Source organism: Martes martes (genome assembly GCF_963455335.1).
Source record: "Martes martes genome assembly, chromosome: 10".
Lineage (NCBI taxonomy): Eukaryota > Metazoa > Chordata > Mammalia > Carnivora > Mustelidae > Martes > Martes martes.
Genome location: NC_137898.1, coordinates 102670182 through 102692931, shown reverse-complemented (window position 1 = coordinate 102692931; position 22750 = coordinate 102670182). Strand labels below are relative to the sequence as shown.

Below are 22750 nucleotides of genomic sequence, written 5' to 3'. Positions count from 1 at the left end.
CATTACATGGTAGCAATTCTGGAAGTTTTATTTACACAGTAAGTTCCGAGCTGGAAACAGTCTCCAGTCTTCCTGACAGTCTTTGTGGTTAGGAGGGGGTGTTCCCAGTCATCCAAAGCAGCACCAAGAGCAAGGGGAATGAAGAGAACCCAGATAAAGAACTGTGATTCAGTATTCTCTTTTTTATTGGTTTATGGCTTGTGGGCAGCTGGCCGAAGCCAGGATCTCCAGAGGCCCTCCTGTATTTCCCTTTCCCTCATCAGGTAATTCCACACTCGGCAGGCAGGTCCCATACCTGGAAGCAGTGTGTTGACAAGCTAGCGACAGGATCCGGTGGGACTACTAGGAGAATCACGTCTTCCACTGACACTGGTATCAGAGTTGACTGTGTTAGAACTGATGGGGAGGAAATGAACTTGGTCCCCACTGCCTAGCCCAAGAACCAGCCTGGGTAGCCAAGTACTATTTGGAGTGGGGAATAGAGAGTAGGATAGGGGAGAAGGGTGGCCTCCCCTGAGGGGCTCTGGAGGTGAAGGAAGTACGGAAGCCCTGGGGCTGCCAGCCTTTCTCCAGCAGCCTTGTTACCAAAGGCAATGATGGTAGAGCCAGAAAGCCCCGCGGTCCGGACACTGGGTAAAATACTAGTGCCACTGTGGGGTGCCTTAGCCAAGGTAATGGAGAGGACATCGGAGAGGGGGAGAAGGTGATGAAACCGCTCTGTGTCATGTGGAGATCTTACTGCTATGCTCAGCTGAACAGGAAGAGACCCGGGCAGAGGCACCGGGGTACCTGTACCTGTTGAGTGAATCTGATAGATTCTGCCTGCGAGGGTTAAATTAGAGAGGTCTCCTGTCTATCCCTCTCAGCACCTCAGCTGTAGAGCTGCAGAGGAATAGGGATTTGGGGCAGGGAGTGAACACGTAAGCAGGAAGACAGAGCCCAGCCCTGCTCTATTTGCTGTGTTCCAGTTGCTTCCTCCTAGGGCACTGGGACTGGGGGTGGGGTGGGAAATGTCAGCGTTATGCGTGTGGGGCAAAGGGTTCGGGTAGAGACAAGTGCAATCTTTCAGGTAGAAATTGAGTTGTCAGATGGAACTTCTTAGTGGGCACTTTTCATTTAAGAGAGTTTAAAAGAGCTTTTTGGCTAGGTAAGCCCTTCTTCCCAACTCACTTTTGGTCAGGCTACAACCACAGAAAAGAAAACACTGGGCAGCAACACCCATCTTCCAGGATGGGCTTCTTTCTTGGAGATGCCGTCTGAAACTGGGACTGGCAAGTGGTCATGGTTCTGCCTTTTCTAGCTCCGATCCCAGCTGTTCCCTGTCTTTGTGCTCCCTCTCCTCTCCTCTTCCAGCCGCCCCCATCTGTACAAATATTCAGTCTCATTATTTTTTGTTTAATTCAAGAGGCAATCTTTGTACCAATGTTAGGCTTGTTTATACAGTCCCTATTACTAAAGCAAATAGCAAACTGTGCATCCGTTCCTACTGACTTGGGCCAGCAGGGAAACGACATTGGCCCTTTCTCCGCAGAGAGACGCACACTGGGGTGACGTGGCTGTGATGCCGCTACTTCTGGAACTAAGAAAAGAAGAATACTTTGGGTTGGAAAATCCAAAGGGACGGTGGGCAAAGGTTCAAGGCTGAAGTGTCAAGCAGCAGAATTTCCCAACTCAGGCCTGAGGTGACTAAGAGTATTCCCGCCACCAGAGTGCTTCTTTCTTCCGTCTCATGTTTCCTACAGGTGCCACTCCTGTAACCCACCTTGCCTGCTTTTCCTTCTTTTTTGTCAAGGCAGAGGCATCTGGTGGGTAGGTGAGGGTCTCGGGGTGCTCTGGCCACCAGTGCCATCAGTGTCTCCCACTTGTGACCAAAGTGAACTACCAGATGCGGCCCAGGGAAACCTCGGTCTCCTGCCCCCGGGCCGCCTCACTTCAGCAGGGAGATGTCATCAGCAAAGTCATCGTGTTGATGGCGCAGGCAGCGGAGGCAGCGCCACTGGCACACCATGAGGCAGAGCGGCAGCATGAAGAGGGCGCAGATGGCCGCCATGACGTAGGCTATGGTCATGAGGGTCGACTCGTCTGTCTGTGGGATGTTGTAGCCACAGTCTTCCATGTCCGGGGTGATAAATGGGCCTTCCACCGCTGCCGTCCTGAACTCATCGTGCACTGGGGAAAGGGCAAACGCGAATGGGCAGCTCTCATCGCCACACAGCGGTTTGGGTCATACGACAAAAAGAACTGCCTGGCAGGCCTTGAAATGAGCCCGAGGGGAGGCTCTAGCCCCTCCTTCCTCAGAGATGTTTAGGAGCAGGCCAGAAAAGCCATGCTAGGTAGAACCACATCTCCTCCCAGGGCCCTGGGAGCAACAACCCTTTCCTGTGTAACCAGGCGGTAGGAATGATACCTAAAGGTCAGTCTTCTGAGTTGACCAAAAAGACACCCCACGTATGCCCGGTACGCTCACCGGCTTCCGCCGATACTACCTGCAAGACCCCACCGCCATTCTGGAGGAGCCCTCGACCCCATCGGGTAGCAGCCCACAGGGTCACTGCAGGCTCGGCCTGCTGCCCAGGGATCTAGAGCTTCCCTAGGGGCTGAGGCGGCTCTGGGTCTCCGGCAGAGGTTACAACCCGGGCAGGCCTCACCACGCCAGGCAACACGGACAGAGCCCAAGCCGGGACGCTAGCTCTAACAGTGTGTTGACTCTGCCTTGAGGCAACTGTTGCCTACCTCCCAGACTGACGGCCGGGGGGCTCCTAACTGCCGGACAGTGAGAACACGCACAGATGAGCCCACACCCTCCTCCCTGGCTCTCTTACCATGACAAGCACTGACAGCAAAGCCGATTCGCTTTCGGGCCCGATCAAAGACGACGTAGAAGCCCTCCATGATCACAGCTCCCATCACAGTGCCCGTAGAGGACTGTGAGATGGCGAACTTGTAGCAGTCATCTTGGGACGTGGCCACGTCTTCCACTGGCCGCAGATATTGCTAAGGACAAGCAGTCCAAGAGGGAAAGGATGTCCTCCCCGCTCCGTGCCCCCCCCACCCCCGGCCTTATAGCTATCTGTGCTTAGGGGGTGCTCTTCCCTCCACCATCCCCGAGCTCCGTGGGCTTGCTTTGTGCCTCCGGATACTGCTCTCTTGTCTTCCACCTTCTGGGAAGACACACCGGCTCCCTGCCTCCCCGTCCGAACCTTGCCCTCTTCCTGGGACCCCACCGACTCTGGCTGGGGACATACCTGTGGAAGGATGGTGATGCGGAAGGACTGATTGGTGACCTCGCCCATTAGGTAGAGGGAGATGACTGGGAAAATGTTCCAAGGGGTGGTGCCTGCCTGCCAGCACACCAGCTGCTCCCCCAGCCAGAACCCGTCTGGGAACTTCTCCGTCTGTGTGGTCAAGAGAGGGTAACAGTGAGGAAGCCGCCTCTTCTGCCATCTCGCTTCTCCTGCTCTCAGATAACGCTTACTGGGCCCTCTTTTTGCTTTTCTATGGAGTGTCCAAACTGGGAAAAAGCACACTGAAACCCAAGAATTAGGGGAAGAGAGCTGGAGAGTGAGGCCAAAACTCTGCACCAGGGGGCCTGTGTGATGAGCACGCCAAGGCCCGTCAAAGACTTGCTCTGAAGACATTTAAGTAGAAGGATCTGAGGGATCTGAGGGTAGACAGCTTGGCTCTTGCTGAGGGCTGTGACCTTCACGGACTTCCTCTGACACTGTATCATCTCTTGTACCCCTGCCCTGAGTCCCACTGACCGAGGAGGCTGCCTTGATGGATTTGACGGCAGCTTCAAACACTTTCTTGGGCAAACGGAGGTTGGTGGTGCCACTGTCCACGATGCTCTTGTCGTAGTTGTACTAGGATGGAGAAGAGAGGGTTAGAAGAGTCAAAAGCCTTTTTTGATGCTGGGCTCTGGCCGGAATCGTAAGGGTAGATCTGACTGCTTAGGGTGGCATCCTGGCTTGGTACTTCTTTTAGGATTATACCCTTGGGCAAGTTGTTCAGCCTCTGTGCCTCAGTTTCCTCATCTTTAAAATGGGGATAATAATAGCACCTACCTCAAAGAGTTATAAGGATGAAATGAATACATGTGGAGCGCTTAGAATGGTGCCCGGCACATAGGGAGCATTCTGTAAATGCTAACTCTTAGTATCTTGGGTTGGGCAGACATTCTCCAAATCTTGAAAATAAAATTACCTTGTATAGTGCTTTTAACTTTTCATAGTTCTTTTATATTCTCATTGAACATATATTAAGAATCTAGGTAAGGAAGACCCAAATGGTTGAGCTGCTGTTTATTGGGTACTGCTGTGCGCCAGGCACTGGGAGAAACAATTTATTTTTCTGTCTTCACCACAATCTCTGGAAAAGCTGTTTTCCCCTCTGCTTTGCAGATGAGGAAACTGAAACACAACCTAGTAACTTGCCTGTGGGCACACAGCCAGTAAATGGCAGAGCTAGAAACCTAGGTCTTTCCAGCTCCAAAGCCAGATGCTTCCCCTGCATCATTCCACACTGCCTGGCACAAGACTTGCCCAGGGCCGCCCGGCAAGGTGGTAACTGGAGCCCAGACATGCTTTTTTCCCTTACCAGACCATAAGCCACAAGGTCCCCGTGCAAGTGCCCTGCCAGTCCCTAGCCCCCAACCTCAGGTCCTGCTGTGTTGCTGTTACCATTAAGCTCCCGGTTGTTCTGGGCTCAGCCCCCAACCCTTTCTGCAGGTCCCGCTCCTCTGCCTCATCCTCCCAACCTCATAACTCAGGGTCTGACCTCATCCTATGTTGCCTCCCCCTTCCCTCTCCCTGGCTCCCCTTGGTGGTGGTACCTCCTTGCAGTCCATTTTCAGGTCCTGCCCGTTGATCTCCACCCGCACAATGATGACCTCGTAGTACCACTCCCGCCGGATGGGTGTGTACCAGAGGCTGCCCGTGTACAGTGAGTGGTCGATACCCCCGATGATCTGGAGACAAAGGGAGGCAGGTACCCGTGTCCCGGCACAGAGGGACAGCAAGTCACCCAGAGAGCAAACAGTGGGATCAGAGATTTCTGGGGGGTAGCAAAGCCCTTCACAGGCCACCTTTCTTATCTTCCTTCTTCTGATCAAATCTTGTCCCAAAGTGATTTGTAGTTTTTTCAATGTGTTAAGAATATATCAGGGGAAGAATTTGCAGGATTTTAAATTATTTGTTTCAGAGTCTCACAACCCTCAATATAAAGTTATTTAAATCCAAATTGGCACAATAAATGTTAAATGAATGATTATTTGCTTCTTTTACAAGTTTTATTTTCTCAGTGTATTAGAGATGGAGAACCATTCACCAGTTATCCTAATTAATTAATAAATAGACTTTTAAACTCCTTATATCGCTGCCTTCTGCTCATCAGACTGAATCATCTTAATTTGAGAGATCTTCTTCTTCTTTTTTTTTTTTAAGATTTTATTTATTTATTAGAGAGCATGGGGTGGGGGGGCAGAGGGAGAAGGAGAAGCAGACTCCCCGCTGAGCAGGGTGCTCCGACATGGGGCTCGGTGAGCAACCCAGGTGCCCCAGAGGTCTTATTTACATTTCCTTTGAAGTTCCCTAATCTCATCCTTTCCAAGTTTACCATAGTTACCTGGAATTCTTTCTGGATAATGCAAAGAAAAGGATAGAAAAAGAAAAGTGGAGGTGGCAAGTTTAAAGAGGTTTCTCTTGATTCTAAGTAGCAGAGCCCAAGACTCTGCTGCAGCCTTGGGGGGCGGGAGGTACCCATCCCTCTGCCCAGTGCTAGAACCTGCCCTCTCGTAGGGCGTACTCACCATGCTCCCTCCAACTGAGGCTAGCACTTCCGACTGGTTGAGGGGGAAGCCTGCGCCACAGAGCTGCAGGGAGAAGAGGTTGGGAACGTGGGTCTGCTTTACCAGGGAGTCAAAGAACGGCTCCAGGGAGTCATCGGGCTGTGGCAGAAAGAGACAAAGAGGGAAGCCTCACACAGAGGGCCCTACTGGAGAGGCCAGCTTCCTGCCTAAACGGGAAGGCAAAAGCAAAACTCGGGGGATGTTCCTTGGCAAAGGCTATCTTGAAGTACTGAGATTGGCAGAGAGAGGGTTAGCAAGAGACACTGGCAGTGCAAACAGGAAAGATCTATAGGATCTTTGATCCCCATATGCTTAACCTGTTTCAGGTCTGGGGGTGGGGGGCTCCCTTATTCTTAAGATATTGAGAGTCGGTAGGAACCAGAGCCTAATCTTGTACCTGTCACAGCATCCCTTACTATAGGCCTGATCTCTGCAGGGACGGGATTCAGACTGCCACCCTATCCCCACTAACTAATCCTTTAGGCTGATCTGTGTCCCTCCCTTAGTTCCCCTTCTCTCCAAGCCCATCCCTCGGTAACATGCAGGGTGCGGTGCGGACACAGTGTCCAGGGCTCGGCCTCACTCCTCTCACCCTGGCGATCTCAGCATAGGCCAGCCCCAGGATGCCCTCCCAGTTGGAGCCATTGATGAAGAACTTGTCTGATTCAGTGATGGCAGCGATGTTGGCGCGCACAGTGACGTTGGGGCCATGGGGGATGCTCACCAGGTCGGTGCCCAGCTCCCCCTCCCACTTGCCCTGGGTGTAGGGCACATACACGCCCTTCCGGAGGTCCCGGTATGTGCTGGACCTGTGGAGAGGAGGCAGAGGTCTGTGGAGGCGTGCCACGACCCCGGCACGGGGACCCAGCATCTAACCTACTCCCGAGGCCTCGCCTTATCTCAGGGGCATCCCACATAAGATAAGATGCTTTCAGGCTGCTCAGTAGAACATCCCAGCTCCATCACCCAGAACAGAACATAGAGTAACCTTGCAAACAGATGAGGGGAGCTGTTGCTGGGGCTCACTGTCCTGTCTCCACAGCTCCTATCCCTAGATCTGGAGCTCAGGCCCTGTGGGGAACAAGCCTAGCTTTGTGTATTGTGCCCATGGCCGCAGAGGGACAGCTAGTGGGCATCGCTTCCTCCCCCCGGCTTCATCGGGCTCCCAGAGAAAAAGAGCCTTTGACTGTCGCTGCCTTGGGACCTGGTGGTACCATCTGAGTGGTAGAGAAAGTGCCAGGCGGGAGGAACGCGGAACCTCTACAGCAAGTTCTTCCAAAGAAAGAGTTGGCACCGCATCTCAGCAGAGCAGGTAAGTATTAACACACTACTTGTGTGGAACAGGCCTGTCAGCACGTGACACCTTCACCCGTGCCTCACTGCACCACGACCCAGGCCTGTGTGTGTGTGCTGGGTGGGGCAGGGGGCAGCGGTGGGACTGGGACCAGGAGCTGCAATGAATCCCTTTCCTGGGTCCTCACTGCACCCCGCTCCCTGCCAGATTTCTTCAGATGGGGAAGGCAGAAGACGCGGCAGGTGGCTTTGGCATCTGCCTACAAGTCCAAGAATGGGATGTAAGGCTCCCCTCACAGATTTCCACACACAGAGCTGCCTCAGACATTAGATGTCTTCTCGCCACTTCTTGTGTTTATGCTAAGGAGGCTCCCACGTCATCTCTATGCCTCTTACCTTAAAAACTCACTTCAACCCTCCCTTCCACTGGTTAGCTAAATCTGGCTGTTGGAACCCTGGGTGGTGCAGGGAGACATTTCAGCTGTCGGGCCCTGATACTGGTCCAGGCCGTGGGGCTTACGGAAGGCTCTTCCTCCAGTCCCTTGACCTGTGTGATGCCACCAGGAGCAGCCCCTGGGTGAGAGCACAGCACAGGGAGCAGTCACGGTAGCCTGCTCCGCCTAGACCGCCTTGGTCTTGCCAGATGCCTGACAGCCCCTGTGGGGGGTGAAGTCTCCATGTCTCCCAATTCAAGCAGAGACAAGACCCTGAGATGGCTCTGGGAGCTTTGGGGCTCCTCTCCTTCCTTCTTTCCCTCCCCAAGGAAGCTGCCCCATCTCAGTCCTGAAGAACTTCCTTCTGGCCCCTCAACCTACCCTTGCCCATAGGAGAGCGCCTCAAATCCCCCCTCTCCACTCTTTCTTGGAAAGGATCTGAGGAGCTAGTCTTTCTCCCCGAAGCCCTCCCCTGACCCTTCCGGGCCCTGGATCCTTGGGAAGGGTTCTTCTGTCTAGCTCTCCCCAGGACTCACAGCTGCCTCTGGTAGTAGCGATGCAGGAAAGGGTGGGGGGCGGCCCCCACCGCAAAGTTACTGCTGCCTGTGTCCACGAGGATGTTGAGCTGTCGGAGGAAGGGGAGAGAAAAATGTTACCGACATGAGGCTCTGGGCTCACTACCTTTGTTGTCCTTCACGCCACAGCCGACCAAGTCTCCCTTTGGAACATCCAGGGAGAAGCTTCTAGGACGCAGGGCTGGACAGCCGAGTGCCTGCTACCACCATGACCACAGACAGAATGTGGCGTCCCCGGACACCCTCAGCATGGCCTCGTGCCCGCTCCTGGCTTCCCTGTGGAATCCTAACATTGTGTTGTCAGAGCCGCGTTATCTCTGCGTGTGTGTGGTTTTCAGTCCTCTTTTCTCTCTACCTTCAGACTGCCCTCACTTCAGGTACCTGTCCCGATCTGTCTGCGAGCTCACGCCTTCCCTCCTCTGGTCCTCCTAGGAAGCATATCACCCAGCGGGCAGCTGGGCTCGCATCCCCGTCCAGCTCGGAAATGCTATTCTAGGAGCTGGCACTGGCCAGGGAAGCTGCAGGGACCAGGACGGCCTGTAGGTGCCACATGTTTCTGACCCTGCCTGCCAGAATGTGGCTCCCCACGAAGGGCTCCCCTCCTGTCTCAGAGGTGACACAGGGCTCTGAGTCCTACTATCAGAAAATAGGAGGGAGCCAGGAGCCCACTCTGCTGTCGCGGTGAAAACCCATCTTGTCAGGGCCCTGGGTTTTGGCTAAGTTGGATACGGACAGGTGTCTTCCCAGTGCCCCTTGCGGTGCAGCTCCTTCTAGCATTTCTTCTTTCTTGACCCTCCTTTCTCCTTCAATGGCCTGATCCCTCCCTCCGTCGGTCTAGAGCCATGTTTTGAATGCCGGTAGTATCCTCACAGGCAAAAAGAGGGAATGCCCCTGTCCTCGGAAGCCTGGAACCCTGAGAATTCAGCCCTCTTTTGCGAACTTTTCATGCCCATCAGCTCAGTGGCTACCCTGACCTCAGGGCCCTTTTACTCTCTCGTCCTCTCTCCTCAGTGCAGTGAAGTCAGCTGACCTCAGTTTTGGTGCAGGCTCTGACCTTGTCACCTTGGGCAAGTCACTGTGCCCCTCTGGGCTTCAGTTTCCTCCTCCCTGCCAGATCCTCAGGCTCCTTCCTGCTCTCAGGGGTCCTTGTGGCTCTGCAGACCGCACCTCCCCCAATGCCTGCGAGGGCCTCCTGCCCCACCCCCCCAAGCCGAGGCGCCTCCTCTCCTCCCCACGGTGGCCCAGACCTCTGACCCCACCCCGCCCTCCTCCCCAGCCCCCTACTCCTGGTCTGGTTCCCATTTGCCTGCCCGCCCTTCTTCCCTGTCTCTACCCGGGGCCCTCTGCAGGGTCTCCGAGCAGCCACCAGCTCCAGATGCTGTGCTTTCAGAATCAATAGAGCTGGAGGCACAGAAGCTCAGATTTCAGTCCACCAGGTTAATGATTAAAACGACCCCCCCACCCCTATCCCAGCACCCCCTCCCCCACCCGCCAGGACTCTGCTCCCAGCCCTAGGGTAGGGTTGGCCTCATTCTTCCAGGGATCCCTCCTCTCACTGGACCCCAAAGAAAGAGGGTCCCCAGGGTTAGGGCTCCCCGGAACGTGTGCCTGACAGGCTCCAGGAAAACACAACCACCTTTCGCTCTGGCACAGGGTTTTTTTCTGAGGCCCCAGCTGGTCCAGGCCTCCCCACCGCTTCCCCTCCTGCAAACCACTCCAAGCCAGGAGGCCCAGCCGTTCTCAGCTGAGGAAGGCTTCCCCTTCCTCCTCCTCAAAGCAGGTCAAGCCCACCCACCCTGACACTGGGAGTTCAGGCCCTGTCTGCCCGCCACCCCCTCTCCACCCGCCACAAAAAAATGAGAAACCAAAACAAACAGCTGAGATTCCCTCCTGAGCAAATGGCCAGCTGTCTGTTTGCTCTTTGCAAAGTGCTCCCGGCTTCTGGGAGAAGGGATTCCTGGTTCCGTCCTTCTAACATTTCTTACTCCAGCCCTGGGCAGGTTTTCTCCCCCTCCGGCTCCCATGGAGGCCTGTCCCAGGGCAGCGGCCTTAGGCAGCTGAGCCACTACTCATCCTGACACGGGGCAGGTAAGGGTAGCCTGGAAGAGGAGGGTTAGTGGTTGTGAGCAAGGGATGCCTGGCCTCTTACTGCTTGGAACAGAGACTGTCAGATGGGGCCTCCCTCATCCCCACAGCCAGTCCTTGCAACCTGCCCGTGGCCTTGTCCACCCATCCTTTCCCTCAGCTGGCCCTCCCCTGCTCTGGGTGGGTGCCCGACCCTGGGAACCACACCCTTTCCCTCCAGTGGATTCGCTGCCGTTCTGCCCCCCACCCCGATCTGGGTTCCTCCTGTTGGCATTTACAAATGCTCAAGTCTGTTCATTAAAAACCTTCCTCAATCTCACCTCCACCTCCAGCTCCCCTCCCCTCCTTCACAACCGAAGTTCTCAGCCAAGCTGTCTTCATTTCTTCACCTCCCACTCATTCCTCAACCCATCCCAAAGCCCGTTCTCCGCTGCCCCTCCCTCCACTATGAAACAGCCCTTACTACAGCTACCAGAGACGTCATGTCACCAAATACAAAAGGCATTTTCAAATCAGTCCTCCTCTGCCTGTGAGGACGTCTCCCTCCCAGAAACACTCTTCCCTGTCCCCCTGGCCTGTGGGTGTCCTCCCACGGCTCTGACCAGATCTCCTCTGTCTGCTTTGCGGGCTCCCTTCTCGAGGCTCGGGCTTCAGCCCTCTTCCTTGCAGGCTCTGCTCTCCCTCAGCCACCTCCCCTGTGGCCGCAGCTCCAAGTATCCCCTATGAGCCCATCACTCCTAAGCTCAGAGCCCTAAGCCCTTTCCTCCCCTTGGAGCACCAGAAGCACAGAGCGAACTCCCTCAAAATCAGGATGTCCAAAGCCGACCTTCCACAGTCCCGCCCATCTGCCTTTTCCCAGTGCTCACTGTGTCAGTGGATGGCGTCACCATCCATCTGTTCTGTAAGTCAGCAACTGGGGGGACATCCTAACACCTTCCTCTTCCCATCTCTACTCGATGCATCAAGTCCTGTCCAATTAACCTTCTCAAAAGTCTCGTAAATGTACTCAACTCTGGCCACCTCCCTTGTCGCCCTGGGCCACGTTCTGGACTATCACAATAGCTTCTCAACTGGCCTTGGCAGCGTCCATCCACCTTTGACCTCTCCAACCTGCCTCTGCGCTGCGGCTGGGGTGGTCTTTTCTAGGTACAAATCTGACCGTGTTGCCTTCTGTGTCAATCATTTTCCTTTGCTACTAAAATAAAAATTTAAAGCTTTGGCATTTCCTACACGGCCCTTCATTGTCCGGTCATGGCTGTACACCCGGCCTAGTTTGTTCTCTGCGCCCCAGACCTCTGCCCACCGGCTACACCTGCCTCTTCACAGGTCCTCAGACCAGCCACGGTCCTCCCCCCTGGAAGGCCATTCGCTCTGCCCAGACCTCTTCCTCTCCGTCAGCGGGTGTGTCTACTCATCTCCCACCATCCTGTAGTCCGAGCTCAGAAGGAACGACTTCGTAAGAGGGAAAGACCAGGTCAGACGCTCTTATGAAAATGCTGCCATACAATGTGTCACTCTGTAGCTTCACATTAACTCTCACCTCCCTTGTATCTAATTTTTAAAAATTCCCCATGGTATCCCCAGAGGGTATCACAGTGCCTGGCAGAAGGGACAAAGAACTAGTCTGTCCTGCTTGTTGGGTGGCAGAGATGCCCCCAGGACTCCCCAGCTGTGGGCCTTCTGAGGTGTGGCTTTAGCTCAGACCTGTCTTCCCTTCGCCAGGGCTGTGGTTTGACACGGGAAGGGGACGCAAGACTTAGGGTCCTGGAGCCATCTTCTTCTCCATCCCTTGGGGCCAGGCTGACTTGGGAGTCTCTGCAGCTATTGTATTTAGATCCCCAGGGGATCACAACCTAGGGTCAGGGCTAGGTCACAGCCAATCACTTAACAAACAAATGTGTCCCTGGGGGCCTCTGAGGGATGGTGACTTCTTGGGAAGTGCTAACAAGCCCCCTAGGGAAAGGTACACCTGCCCATTTCACTCAGCGGGCCAGGCTCCCCTGGAGGAGTTTTCAGCAACAGATCTTGAGTGATGAGATGGGTGTGCAGCCAGTGGGTTCTGGGTAAACTCTTTGTTCCCCAAATCTCACCTGTCTTGGCCCCAGCTCTCACTAGCAGACAGGGACAGCCCAGATTATTCTGGATGAAAAGAACCTTCGGGAGTCATCTGTCGGTTGGCCTAGGGAGATTTTGAAAGATCAACTCTGAAAGATCTCTAGTTACTAAGATCCCAACCTCTCTTCGTAGCCTATCCCGGGGCCCTAGGAGGGAGCTTTTTAACTCTAATTCTTCCTATCAAAGAGGAAGTCCCTTTCCTTCTATGTGGGCCTCTGAGTTGATGGGGGAAGAGCTCTCACACGCTTGTCTAGCAAGCCTTTTACCTGAAGCTGACATGTAGAAGGCTTGCTTCCATTTTATAGAAAGGAACTGACGTCTGGAATGAGTGGGCAACTTGATCTGTTCTGCACAAAGATCCACACAGCTGGATGGGAATCCACGGGTTCTAGGCAACTCCACGTCCGGTCTTTCATGTCCCTGACCTTCCCGTCTCTCACTTGGAGAGGAAGTACATGGCAGATTGCTACACTAAGGAATCACACACCCCTGTATCCAGGCTCTTGTGTGATCTCCTGACGTTGACGCTAGGTTTGAGCATGTGACAGCTCTGGCCAATGGACATCAGCAAAGGAGGAAAGCAGAGGCTTGGGGACGGCCTGTGCCCTGGGGATTCCTCTGGGGACGCTACCCTGAGACTCACGGGGAGAAGCTCCATCTTGCCTCCTTGAGGATGAAAGCCTTCATGGAGAAGGAGGTCCAGCGGACCCCCCCACTCACCCACCAGCTGAATGCAGCCACGTGAGTGAGCCCAGATAAGACCTGGAGAAGAGCCACAGCAAACCCACACAATCCTGGAAACCACTATGACTCTTGTTCCCAGCCACCAAGTTTCAGAGTAGTTTGTTACATAGCACCAGATCCCAGATTCACCATCCAAATTCAATCTTGAAATCCTTGTCCTTGGGGGCATCTCACCTACCACAGGTCCACTCCAATGAACATTTCTCACCACTTTTCCCTCTCCCTCACCACGCTTCTCATGCTTCTCAAAAGCACGATGATCTCAGCTCTTCACCTTTGTGTATGCTCTTTCCTATGCCTGGAATATTCTCTCTGTTTTGACTAATTCTAGTCATCTTTCAAGTCACAGTGTAAATATCCTTTCTCCCAAAGGTCTTGCCCTGACGCCCCCAGCCAAGATAAGGCGCAGGTCCTGCCGGTCCACTGTACTTCTTGTATATCGCTCATCAAACCTTTAACCATTTATGTAGGGCGCCTGGGTGGCTCAGTGGGTTGGGCCTCTGCCTTCGGCTCGGGCCGTGATCTCAGGGTCCTGGGATCAAGTCCCGCATCGGGCTCTCTGCCCAGCGGGGAGTCTGCTTCCCCCCGTCTCTCTGCCTACTTGTGATCTCTGTCTGTCAAATAAATAAATAAAATCTTTAACCATTTATGTGATGTCTGTCCCCCATACTATGAGACCCACAAGTGTAGGGAGCACATTTGTACCCTTATTATCTTACCCATCCCTAGCCCTCAGCAGGTGCTCCATAATGATTTTTTTCCTGCACTGACAGTAATTGCCTGATTTCCTGCAGTTCCCTGTGACCCTACAGACTTCAGCTATTCCTACTCAGTCCCACACACCTCGGAGGGGTGGTTTAATCTGGGACTGTCTATGGTGACAATAACTGATGCCCACCATAGCCATGACACTGGCTGGATTTTCCACGCAGGTTCTTAGACCAAGGACTTCCTTGGTCTCAGAGCCTGGAGTCGGCTCCATCGGCTTTCCTAAGTGGATATCCCCAGACCCGAGCTTGCCCAAGGCTGAGAGAAGGGGACAAGGAAGGACAAGAGGAGCCTAACGTCAGCATCTGGGAGAGGCTCAGGGCCAACAGGGCACACAGCTCCTGCCTCCAACTGACTCCAGGGATTGGATCCTGTCCAGGTTCCCTCCACCTGGACCAAATCGGCTGACCCACTGGAAATCCTTTCCCTAGACGGATCCTCTGCCTTCCACCTTTCTCTCCAGGCTGAAGCTGATGACGGATACCTGGGGGCAAGCAGGCTCCCTGGTGCCACTTACCCTACTTTGTTTTGTTTTGTTTTTAAGGAATTCTAAGGTGGCAGGGTCACCCCAAACCTTATTTGATGCACGCTTGTCCTCTTAGGATGCTGCATGTCCTCCAGCGTCAAACCCAGCTCAAATATTTATTAAGGCTTCCTATTCAGATGATATGATGGAGGTGAATAGTCCAAAAATGTCCATGTCTGTTCTTAAAGAACAGATGTAAGATGATGGTTTTTCGAACTTTTTTTTTTTTTTTTTAAGCAGCAGAACCCTTTTCCAACCTTATGCAGGATCCCACGTACCAAAGAGAAAAGAACAAGAGTTGTTCTTTTGGAGAGAGAGGTTTTACTTCCTCGGTCTGTGTCCCCTCCCTGCGGTGGCTCTTCACACAGCTCCCCAGCGCCCACGGGCTCCACAGAACTTGCCTGGGCACCCCCAGTCCGTGAGGTCTCACAGCAGCTACTGGCTCCCTGCTTTTCACCGTCAGACAGCAAGTGTCTCCTACTGTCTAATCGTGTCCCTATGCACAGGTTGCGGTGGCTTTAATCTTCTCTTGGTCTGTCCTCAGTTGAAAAGATAGCTGATCTCTGGCAGAAGCCCAGTCTCCTCCGGGGCACCTGGGTCATGCTCAGAACAGGCTTGTTTGAGCCACTGGGAGATGCCATCGCTCATGCCTCTCGCCATTTGGCAAAAAGTCTACAGGCACTGGAAAAGAGTTGGTGGCGTTCACCAGCTCCGAGAGGCCAGTGTAGCCCAGGCACAGGGTCTGGGTGGGGGGGCACGGTGGGCGGTGGAGAGTAGCCACAGGTTGCTAGCAGTCCAGGAGACCTGCTGAGAGGGGACAGGCTGGCATGGCAGAGGCACAGAGCTCAGCCAGCTTGCTCTGTGGCTTTGTCACAATCTTGAGAAAAAAAGCCCAGGGAGTCCTGGTTCCCCCAGTTAGCCCCTAAGACTACTGATTCCCCATTCTCCTCAGAGGGAGCACTGCCTCCCTCTCAGGAACTACTGGCTACAGCTGCTGCACGCGTGGCATCAGCAAATGCTTCCCAGCCCTCTGGGCCTATTCTGCCTGGGGCAGCTCCGGGCAGCTCGCGGACTGGGAAAAGGGTCTGGCTCCTGCCCAGACCTCTCCACTGCCCAGGCCCCAAAGACAGATGCTCCCAGAAGAGAAGTTAGTGGTCAGATATGGCAGTTTCCCTGACAGATGTTTCTCTCCCTGGATTTTCAACCAGAATTTTCTGCTTAGATCTTTATTGGAGATACCCAAGAAGGGTTCCTGACCTTCTACTTTAGTGGGAGGTCCCAGTCTTTCCCATACCCCCCACTCGCAGCTGAACTCTTCCTCTCCTGACTTGGGGAGGCAGAGGAGAAGTGTGTGAAATGACAGTGTGAGGGTCCTAGCAAAGCCCTCTGTGCAACCCTCAGGTTGCACAGACGAGGTGGGCAACTTAGAAGTGGGATCTTGTCTAATCTTGCTTTGTCTAATTTGGATAGTGGCTCTTTGAGGTCAATGGTTTTCAACCTTTTTGGTATAGGAAGGAAGGAAGGAAGGAAGGAAGGATGGAAGGATGGAAGGATCTGGAATTCCACTATATAAAAACAATAAAAGTTGACTTGCAAGCAGGGAGAAGGGGGAGGGCTTGGTGATGGGAGGTGTGAAAGGTCCAAAGTCTTGCCTCAGACCTTCTTCCTAATCTCCTTCATCCTTGAGGTTCTTTTTTTTTTTTTTTTTTTAAAGATTTTATTTATTTATTTGTCAGACAGAGATCACAAGTAGGCAGAGAGTCAGGCAGAGAGAAAGGAGGAAGCAGGCTCCCCGCCGAGCAGAGAGCCCGATGTGGGACTCGATCCCAGGACCCTGAGATCATGACCTGAGCTGAAGGCAGCGGCTTTAACCCACTGAGCCACCCAGGTGCCCCTTGAGGTTCTTTTTTTTTTTTTTTTTTTTAAAGATTTTATTTATTTATTTGACAGACAGAGATCACAAGTAGGCAGAGAGGCAGGCAGAGAGAGAGGAGGAAGCAGGTTCCCTGCCGAGCAGAGAGCCCGATGCGGGGCTCGATCCCAGGACTCTGAGATCATGACCTGAGCTGAAGGCAGAGGCTTAACCCACTGAGCCACCCAGGCGCCCCTTGAGGTTCTTTTATAGAATCCCACAATTCACAGTTGAAAACCATTTGAGGGAGAGGGGGTGGAAAACCATGTGGCTCTTCTTGGTTTCCAATACCCTGAACCCTCATTTTTCTACTTCTCTGATCATTTTCTCTTGCACCATTGAGTCCCAGTCTACATTCAACATTCTTTCCCTAATCATTGCCCCCCACTTCCCTCCACTCTCTCAAACAACAAGCCCATTTGTGAACTTGGCTTCCAAACTATCTCTGCAGGTGACTCCAGAGTCTACCGGTCAAGTCCTAACTTCTCTCCTGGTTTCCAGATCCCCATGCTTAGCTAGCTGCTGGATCCATTGATAAGAATGGCCGACTGGCATCTCAAAGGCAACCAACATGTCCCAGACTGGAGAACACAAGAACGAACCCAGTATTTAGACTTGGAATCCAAAGACCCAGATTTGAACCCCGGCTCTGTTTTCCTTGGCTGAGTGTCCTTGGGCAAACCCCTTAGTCTCTCTGAGCCTCAGTTCCCTTACCTCCCCACCCCCCCCCAAAGGACACGCTAGTACTTATCTCTTGCGATTAAAGCAGAATCATAAGCATGGAATTCTGATGACCTACATTATGCTTTAAAAGTTCGCTCCTTCTGTTGTGTTCCAACAACCTCTTCTCTTCCCTCTCCCTTCCCAGGAGCACAGAACTCCCGGTTGAACTGCCATGTGAAGGCTGGATCTCTGAGGACCGCCCATCCTTTCTGTCCTCCCTGCCATCAGCGTCTTTCAGGCCCTTGGGCCCTGAGTCAGGTCTTAGTCTTGGGCTCTAGACTATCCAGCTACGTTCCACCCAGAGTTGTTTTCCTCGAACCAGAATGATACTGGACCATTCATTGCCCTTCTCATATACTCAAAGAACTCTCGCCTGCCTGCAGAATACAGCCCAACCTGCACTCCACCTCCCAGCACCACTGCCGCAGCTCCTAGCTTCTCAGCCAGGCTCGTGCATCCTCTCTTCATGAAGCCTTTCTACCCCCCACTCTCCAAATAGCAAAGCTTTCTCATCTTTCTAGGCCATACTCAAATGCTACCTTTTCCAGCAAGCCTATCCTAACACCCTGTCAGTAGTAACTGCTTCTTTCTTTGCACTTCTAAGACTCACTGTTCTTCTTTTTGTACCAAACGCTTTTGGTCTTATATGATATTTAGCTGTTCATATGTCTGAGTCTCACACCAAATCCTGAGCTCTCCAAGGGCGGGGGCAATGACATTATTTTTCTCTTCTGCACACAGTAGGTGCTCGACAAGCATTTGTACACTGCATTGAAAGAACCATCATTATCATTATCCTGGATTTGGAGACTGAGGCTCATCCCATTAGAATGAGATGATATCCTTTCATTTAAGTGAAAAGGATGAAAGTGCTTCTTTCTCCCACAGCGCCAGTCCTGCACTTAGAATTGCCCACCATGAGTTCTATTTAGATGTCTTACATTTTATTTATTCACTCGCTCAGTGTTTTCTAGGTGCGTGTTCTGAATTTGCCGCTATCATGGATATTAAAGACAAATAAGACACTGCAAAAAAAAATGTTTTTAAAAGAACTTGTTCTCAAGAGCTTGATGTTCTGGGAGGGAAACAAATAAAAAACCAGTTATAGTATGTTCTATAATACTACTTAAGTCTAGTAAGGGACACGGGAGCAGGTGTCATGGGAAAATGAAAAGGAATGCTCTTCTCCCTCTCCTGTCCCCCAGCCACCCGGGCAGGTGGCTGGGAGAGTATCTGGGATCCAGATGACAAAGGGTCTCAGCTTACAGGCCGGTCTCCTGGCCAACTGTTTAAACTTTCACTCCCCATTTCTTTTGCAAGAAGGGATGAGACCATTTGTATATGTTGCAGGAATTACTGTCAAGAAGAAAATGATGTAGAACGTCTTAGAAAACTTTACATAAACTGCCACCACAAATACAAGGTATGTATTTGTATCCAGCAACCCCTCCTGGCAGCTGTCCGGGTCCGTCAGATGGTCTTGTTATCTTCCAGTTCAACCCAGATCAGGATCGTGAAAATCATCTCATGCCTTCCTCCTCACTCTTCACACCAGTGTCCCTGAATCCTGTGTCTGGCTGCCCTGGGACGTTCCTGCATCCTGGTCTTCCCTTCCCTTTCCGTCTTATTACGGTCACGTGCTGTCCTCGTGGTGCCTCCCACCTGGACTGCTGTGACAGAGCCCGTCACCCCCGTACCTCTCAGTCCCATTCCTCCTCAAAGTCAGATGTCTCTTCCTCAAAGATTGCTTTCTCTATGTCAGCCCCAGTACAAAGAAATTCAAGCTTCCCCAGACATCCGCGAACCCCAGCCCCAACTGTAGAGCTTCATATTTAAGGCTTCTGGCAATTTGGTTCATCCTCTTTACCCAGACCTGTAGCATTAACAGGACTGGGTTTCTCGCTGTCTCCTGAGCGAATGCACACGACTCATTCTCTCATTCGCTGTGGCTTCTGGTCCCAGGGACCCAGGCGAAGGGTGGGGAAGCAGTGGACATTCGAGTTAAGTGCAATGACAGTTTGATGGGACAGATGCCACTTCCCCGCTGGGAACAGCCTCCCCTCTCTTAGCCATCCTTCAAGATCCCGCTCACAGCACACCTCCCCGAGGGGGATTTACCTCCTGATTTTACCTCCTGAACACCTATAGCACTCACTCTTTGTACGATGGCAGATCAGTGCTTCTCAAACTTGAGCCATAACCCACCAAATTCTAACTCAGTAGGTCTGGGATGGGGCCAGAGAGGTTTGTAATAGATTCTGGTGGCGAGGGTCTGGGGGCCCGCCTTTGGGTGCTGCTCTGGATTACCTTGTCCCTGCACTTACACTTCCATACTCTATGCTCCTTGTGGGCAGAAAACTTATCTCCTGTTTCTTGGTGGGTCAGTTCTCAACCCCTGAACCTAAACACCTGGCATAGAGAAAGTGCACCAGGTCCTCATCTGGTGCTCACAACAGCCCCACCAGCTGAGCAGAAAGGGCCTCCTTCTCGAGACTGCTGGGGAGAGAGTCAAAGTCACCACAGGGTACAGACAGGCTGGCGCTGGCTTGGGTTCCCAGCCAAAGGGTGAACCAGAGTCATTCCAACTGTGGGCTCCCTGGCAATGGTTTCTTGGGCCAGTTTTGAACCATAGACCCACTTTCCCTTACTAGGAAGGAAGGGGAAGGAACTGACATTTGTTGGGCAATTACTCTTGGCCAATTTCTGGCCCAGGCTGGGGGAAATACATATGATCTCAGGGGTCCAGTGAAGTCTAGTACCTGTCCCCTGAGTTCCATATGTGGGAAACGTGGTGGTCCAGAGCATCCAGGCTCTTAGGCTTCACTGCATAGCCCAGAAGAGACACACATGGCTGGAGAAGTTAGCAGAAAGTGACTTCATATGTACTAGAGGTCAGCCGTGTGTCTGGGTGCATTGTTCAAGGTGATTTCCCTTACACAGTCCCATTTAATCCCTCACGAGAACCTTGCAAAGGAGATCTCATTTCACCCACTTTGGAGACAAGGTCTTAGGCTCAGAGAGGTTGCAGAATTTGCCCCAGGCCACACAACTGAGAAAAGGAAAAGCTGTGGGTTGGTGCTGGAATTCCTGGTCTGTCTGGTGGCTCCACAGCCCCTTTGTGTGTCCCCTTTGTGAGTCCATGCCCCAGGGTATAAGTCCTTGCATCACTTATCGGTAGCAGACACTGGCGGCCAGAGGTTGCAAGTCTCCAAGTCCCCCCCGTTATCTGATCATACCTAGCCTCCTGTTGGTCCCAGCTGCTAGGGGCCTATGGTCACACTGATTTGAGGCTTTCCGGGGAAGTTATGGTACACAGGAAAGAGAAGGGGAAGTAGGGGAGACCAGAGCCTTGCATCAGCTGGGAGGTGGGAGGCAGGCCTGGGAGGTGGGGACTGGGAAGACTTGCTTCTTTCAGGTAATTGGGGGATGGAGGTTTGTGTTTCTCCCAGATCCAGGGTAAGAGTTGTCTGAGAAGTTCACAGAAGTGTGGCTCTTCCCTCTCTGCACGTAAACACACTCCCACCTTCAGGGACCCTCCCAAGGGCAGGCCTCCCGGACACAGATCCCAAGGATCTGGGGGGAGGGGGTTGGCTCAGCAAAGTGCAGGCTCAGATTCAAGGTGACACACACCAGCACATACAGAACCGTCCTGCCACCCGCGCCCAGGCCCACCACCCACAGAGAAGGCAGATGTGCCCAGGGGGCAGCCCCAGCACCCCACCTACGCAGGCACAGAGGGTGTAACCCCCACCTGCCACCTTGCAGGTACCACGGAAGACTGGAAGGATGGGGACAGCTGGTGGTGTTTTCTCCATCCACGCCGCCACGCTCCCTTCCCCCCCGCGCCTATCGCCTCATAGAGGGAGTCGCATTCTTAGAAGGGGGTTCTGGCTCCTGGGCTGTGGTTAGTCCTTTCCCCAGGCTCCATTCAGTCCCCTCCGGCCTGTGCTCCGCAGCACGGGGGAGGGGGAGAGGCTGGAGTGCAGAAGGCACAGGGGGAGGGGGAAGAGTTGGGAGGGGCTGGGGAAGCAGGAGTCTGTCCAGGGCTTCTGGGCTGGAGTGGAGGTCAGGAGGAGCTGGGAAACCTCACTTTGCTGTCCCCGCGCCAGCCCAGACAGTGGGAGCAAGGGGCTGCTCCAACTCGTGCCAGGATTCCTGGGTCCTCAGGGTGCTGGGAATGATAGTCAGAAGCCCAGGTTCCCAGAACACCGGAGGAGGGGAGAGGGTTGGGTGGACCAAGATCCCCAGTGCCAGGGTTGGGAGACTCAGGCTTGGCAGGACTGACACCTGTTCACAGTGCCCCTATTGCTTGGACCCTCCCCCAGGCCGGGCTCTCCCACGGAGTGTTTCTCTTGCCCCAAATCCTTACTGAGGGGTAGGTGTGAGAGGCTGGGGCGAGGGGAGGGCAGTCAGATGAGGGAGGCAGGGAAGCCTGTGAGGGGAAGAGAGGTGGGAAAGGCGAACTTTGGGGGTGACTGCTACCAATCGGATCCCAGAGGAAACATCTGGGAGATGGTCCCTCCAGTCCACACCGTCCCGCCCATTTTAGCGGGGGCCAGCATGCTGCACCCCTCCCACCCCCATGCAGGAAGGAGGGTAGGGCTGGCCTGGAGACCTTACCGTCTGCGGGGGGCTGCCCACGGTCATCTCCACGTAGTAGCCCTGACCGGACTTGCCCCTCAGGTTGTCCACCATCTCCACAAAGCTGCCCCTCCGGCTGGGTTCCTCCGGCTCCTCCGCGGTCTCCCGGGGCAGCCGCAGCCCCAGGGGGGGCGCCCCCAGCCCGCTTCGCAGGGGCAGCCGGATGCCGGGCTGGGAGCAGCGGGCGGGCAGCACTCCCCAGCCCATCCACAGCAGGAGCCAGGGCAGCGCTTGGGCCATGGTGGGCCTGGCCTCTGGGGCCCTCTGGGCTCACTCCGGGACCACGTCCGGCCCTGTTGCTGCCCTCAACTCCGGGAGCCGGTGGTGGCCGCTCAGGACAGGGGGCTGCGAGGCATCAGGGCTCCGGAGCCTGCAGGCCCCTCGCCGGCCCCCGGGTGCAGGCTGTGGGGATCAGACAGGAGAAATCCGCAGAGAGAGAGGGGAGGAGACGGATCCGAAGCCGGCTACATCTGGCCAGTGGCGCCCAGCCTCAGCAGAGGTCTGGGAGAGGACGGCTCGGGCCCCCCGGGCGGCTGGGAGGGGCGGGCATGGCAGGTCGGCGGCCGCGGGCTTCTCGGTCCTCTGGCTGGCCGGGCGGCGGGGCAAGGCGCAGGGGCTCCGGGCGCCCGCAGCTGCGTGTGCTGGTCGGGCCACCGTAATCCAGCTCCCAGCTCCTAGGCAGGCTGGGGAGGCGGAAAGACTTGTGGCGGCGGCTGTCAAAGCCAAAGGGTTTTCGCTCTTCCCTGGGATCGCTGGGAAGTGTAGTCTTCCCATGGCCGGCAGCCCAGCTTCCGGGGTTGGCGAGGGGTCTGGGATGCCCTCTGCCGAGGCGGAGTCCATCCTGCAGGACCCTGGCCGGGCGGGAGGGACCGTCGGAGAGAGTGGCGGCAGACCTCCCGTTCCGTCAGTTCCTTCATTCTGCAAGTATTGAGCACCCACTGGATGCCTGGCATTCTTCCAGGCGTTGGGGCTACATGGAGAGAGAAAACCCATGTGCCCCGTACCAGACCATGTGGCATGGATGAGTAGGGATTTGGGGGGACATCTGGGGATCTGGACCGACTGGGTGGGAGGAGGAGCATCTAATTT

General features: G+C 54.2%; 1 protein-coding gene across 2 annotated transcripts; it reads right to left on the bottom strand.

Moving 5' to 3' along the window:
- Positions 1–162: 162 nt before the first annotated feature.
- BACE1 (beta-secretase 1) lies at positions 163–22341 on the bottom strand. 2 transcript variants are annotated; one of them, XM_080815716.1, is made up of 9 exons: positions 21641–22341; positions 8109–8197; positions 6438–6654; positions 5807–5944; positions 4832–4966; positions 3762–3863; positions 3246–3395; positions 2823–2994; positions 163–2169 (listed from the first exon to the last, which is right to left on the bottom strand). In XM_080815716.1, the coding sequence occupies exons 1-9, from the start codon at positions 21899–21901 to the stop codon at positions 1928–1930; spliced, it is 1506 nt and encodes a 501-aa protein (XP_080671842.1). In that variant the 5' UTR covers positions 21902–22341; the 3' UTR covers positions 163–1927. The 2 variants fall into 2 exon arrangements, with proteins under 2 accessions (XP_080671842.1, XP_080671843.1); XM_080815717.1 differs by having other exon boundaries at positions 6570–6654; positions 21641–22009.
- Positions 22342–22750: the final 409 nt, after the last annotated feature.

Coding starts and splice junctions, on each gene's coding strand:
- BACE1 (XM_080815716.1), bottom strand. CDS start 21,901: ATGGCCCAAGCGCTGCCCTGGCTCCTGCTGTGGATGGGCTGGGGAGTG. Junction 4,967..5,806: donor CCTCAGTTGGAGGGAGCATG/GTGAGTACGCCC, acceptor CTTTGTCTCCAG/ATCATCGGGGGTATCGACCA. Junction 2,995..3,245: donor GCATCACCATCCTTCCACAG/GTATGTCCCCAG, acceptor GCTTGTCCTTAG/CAATATCTGCGGCCAGTGGA.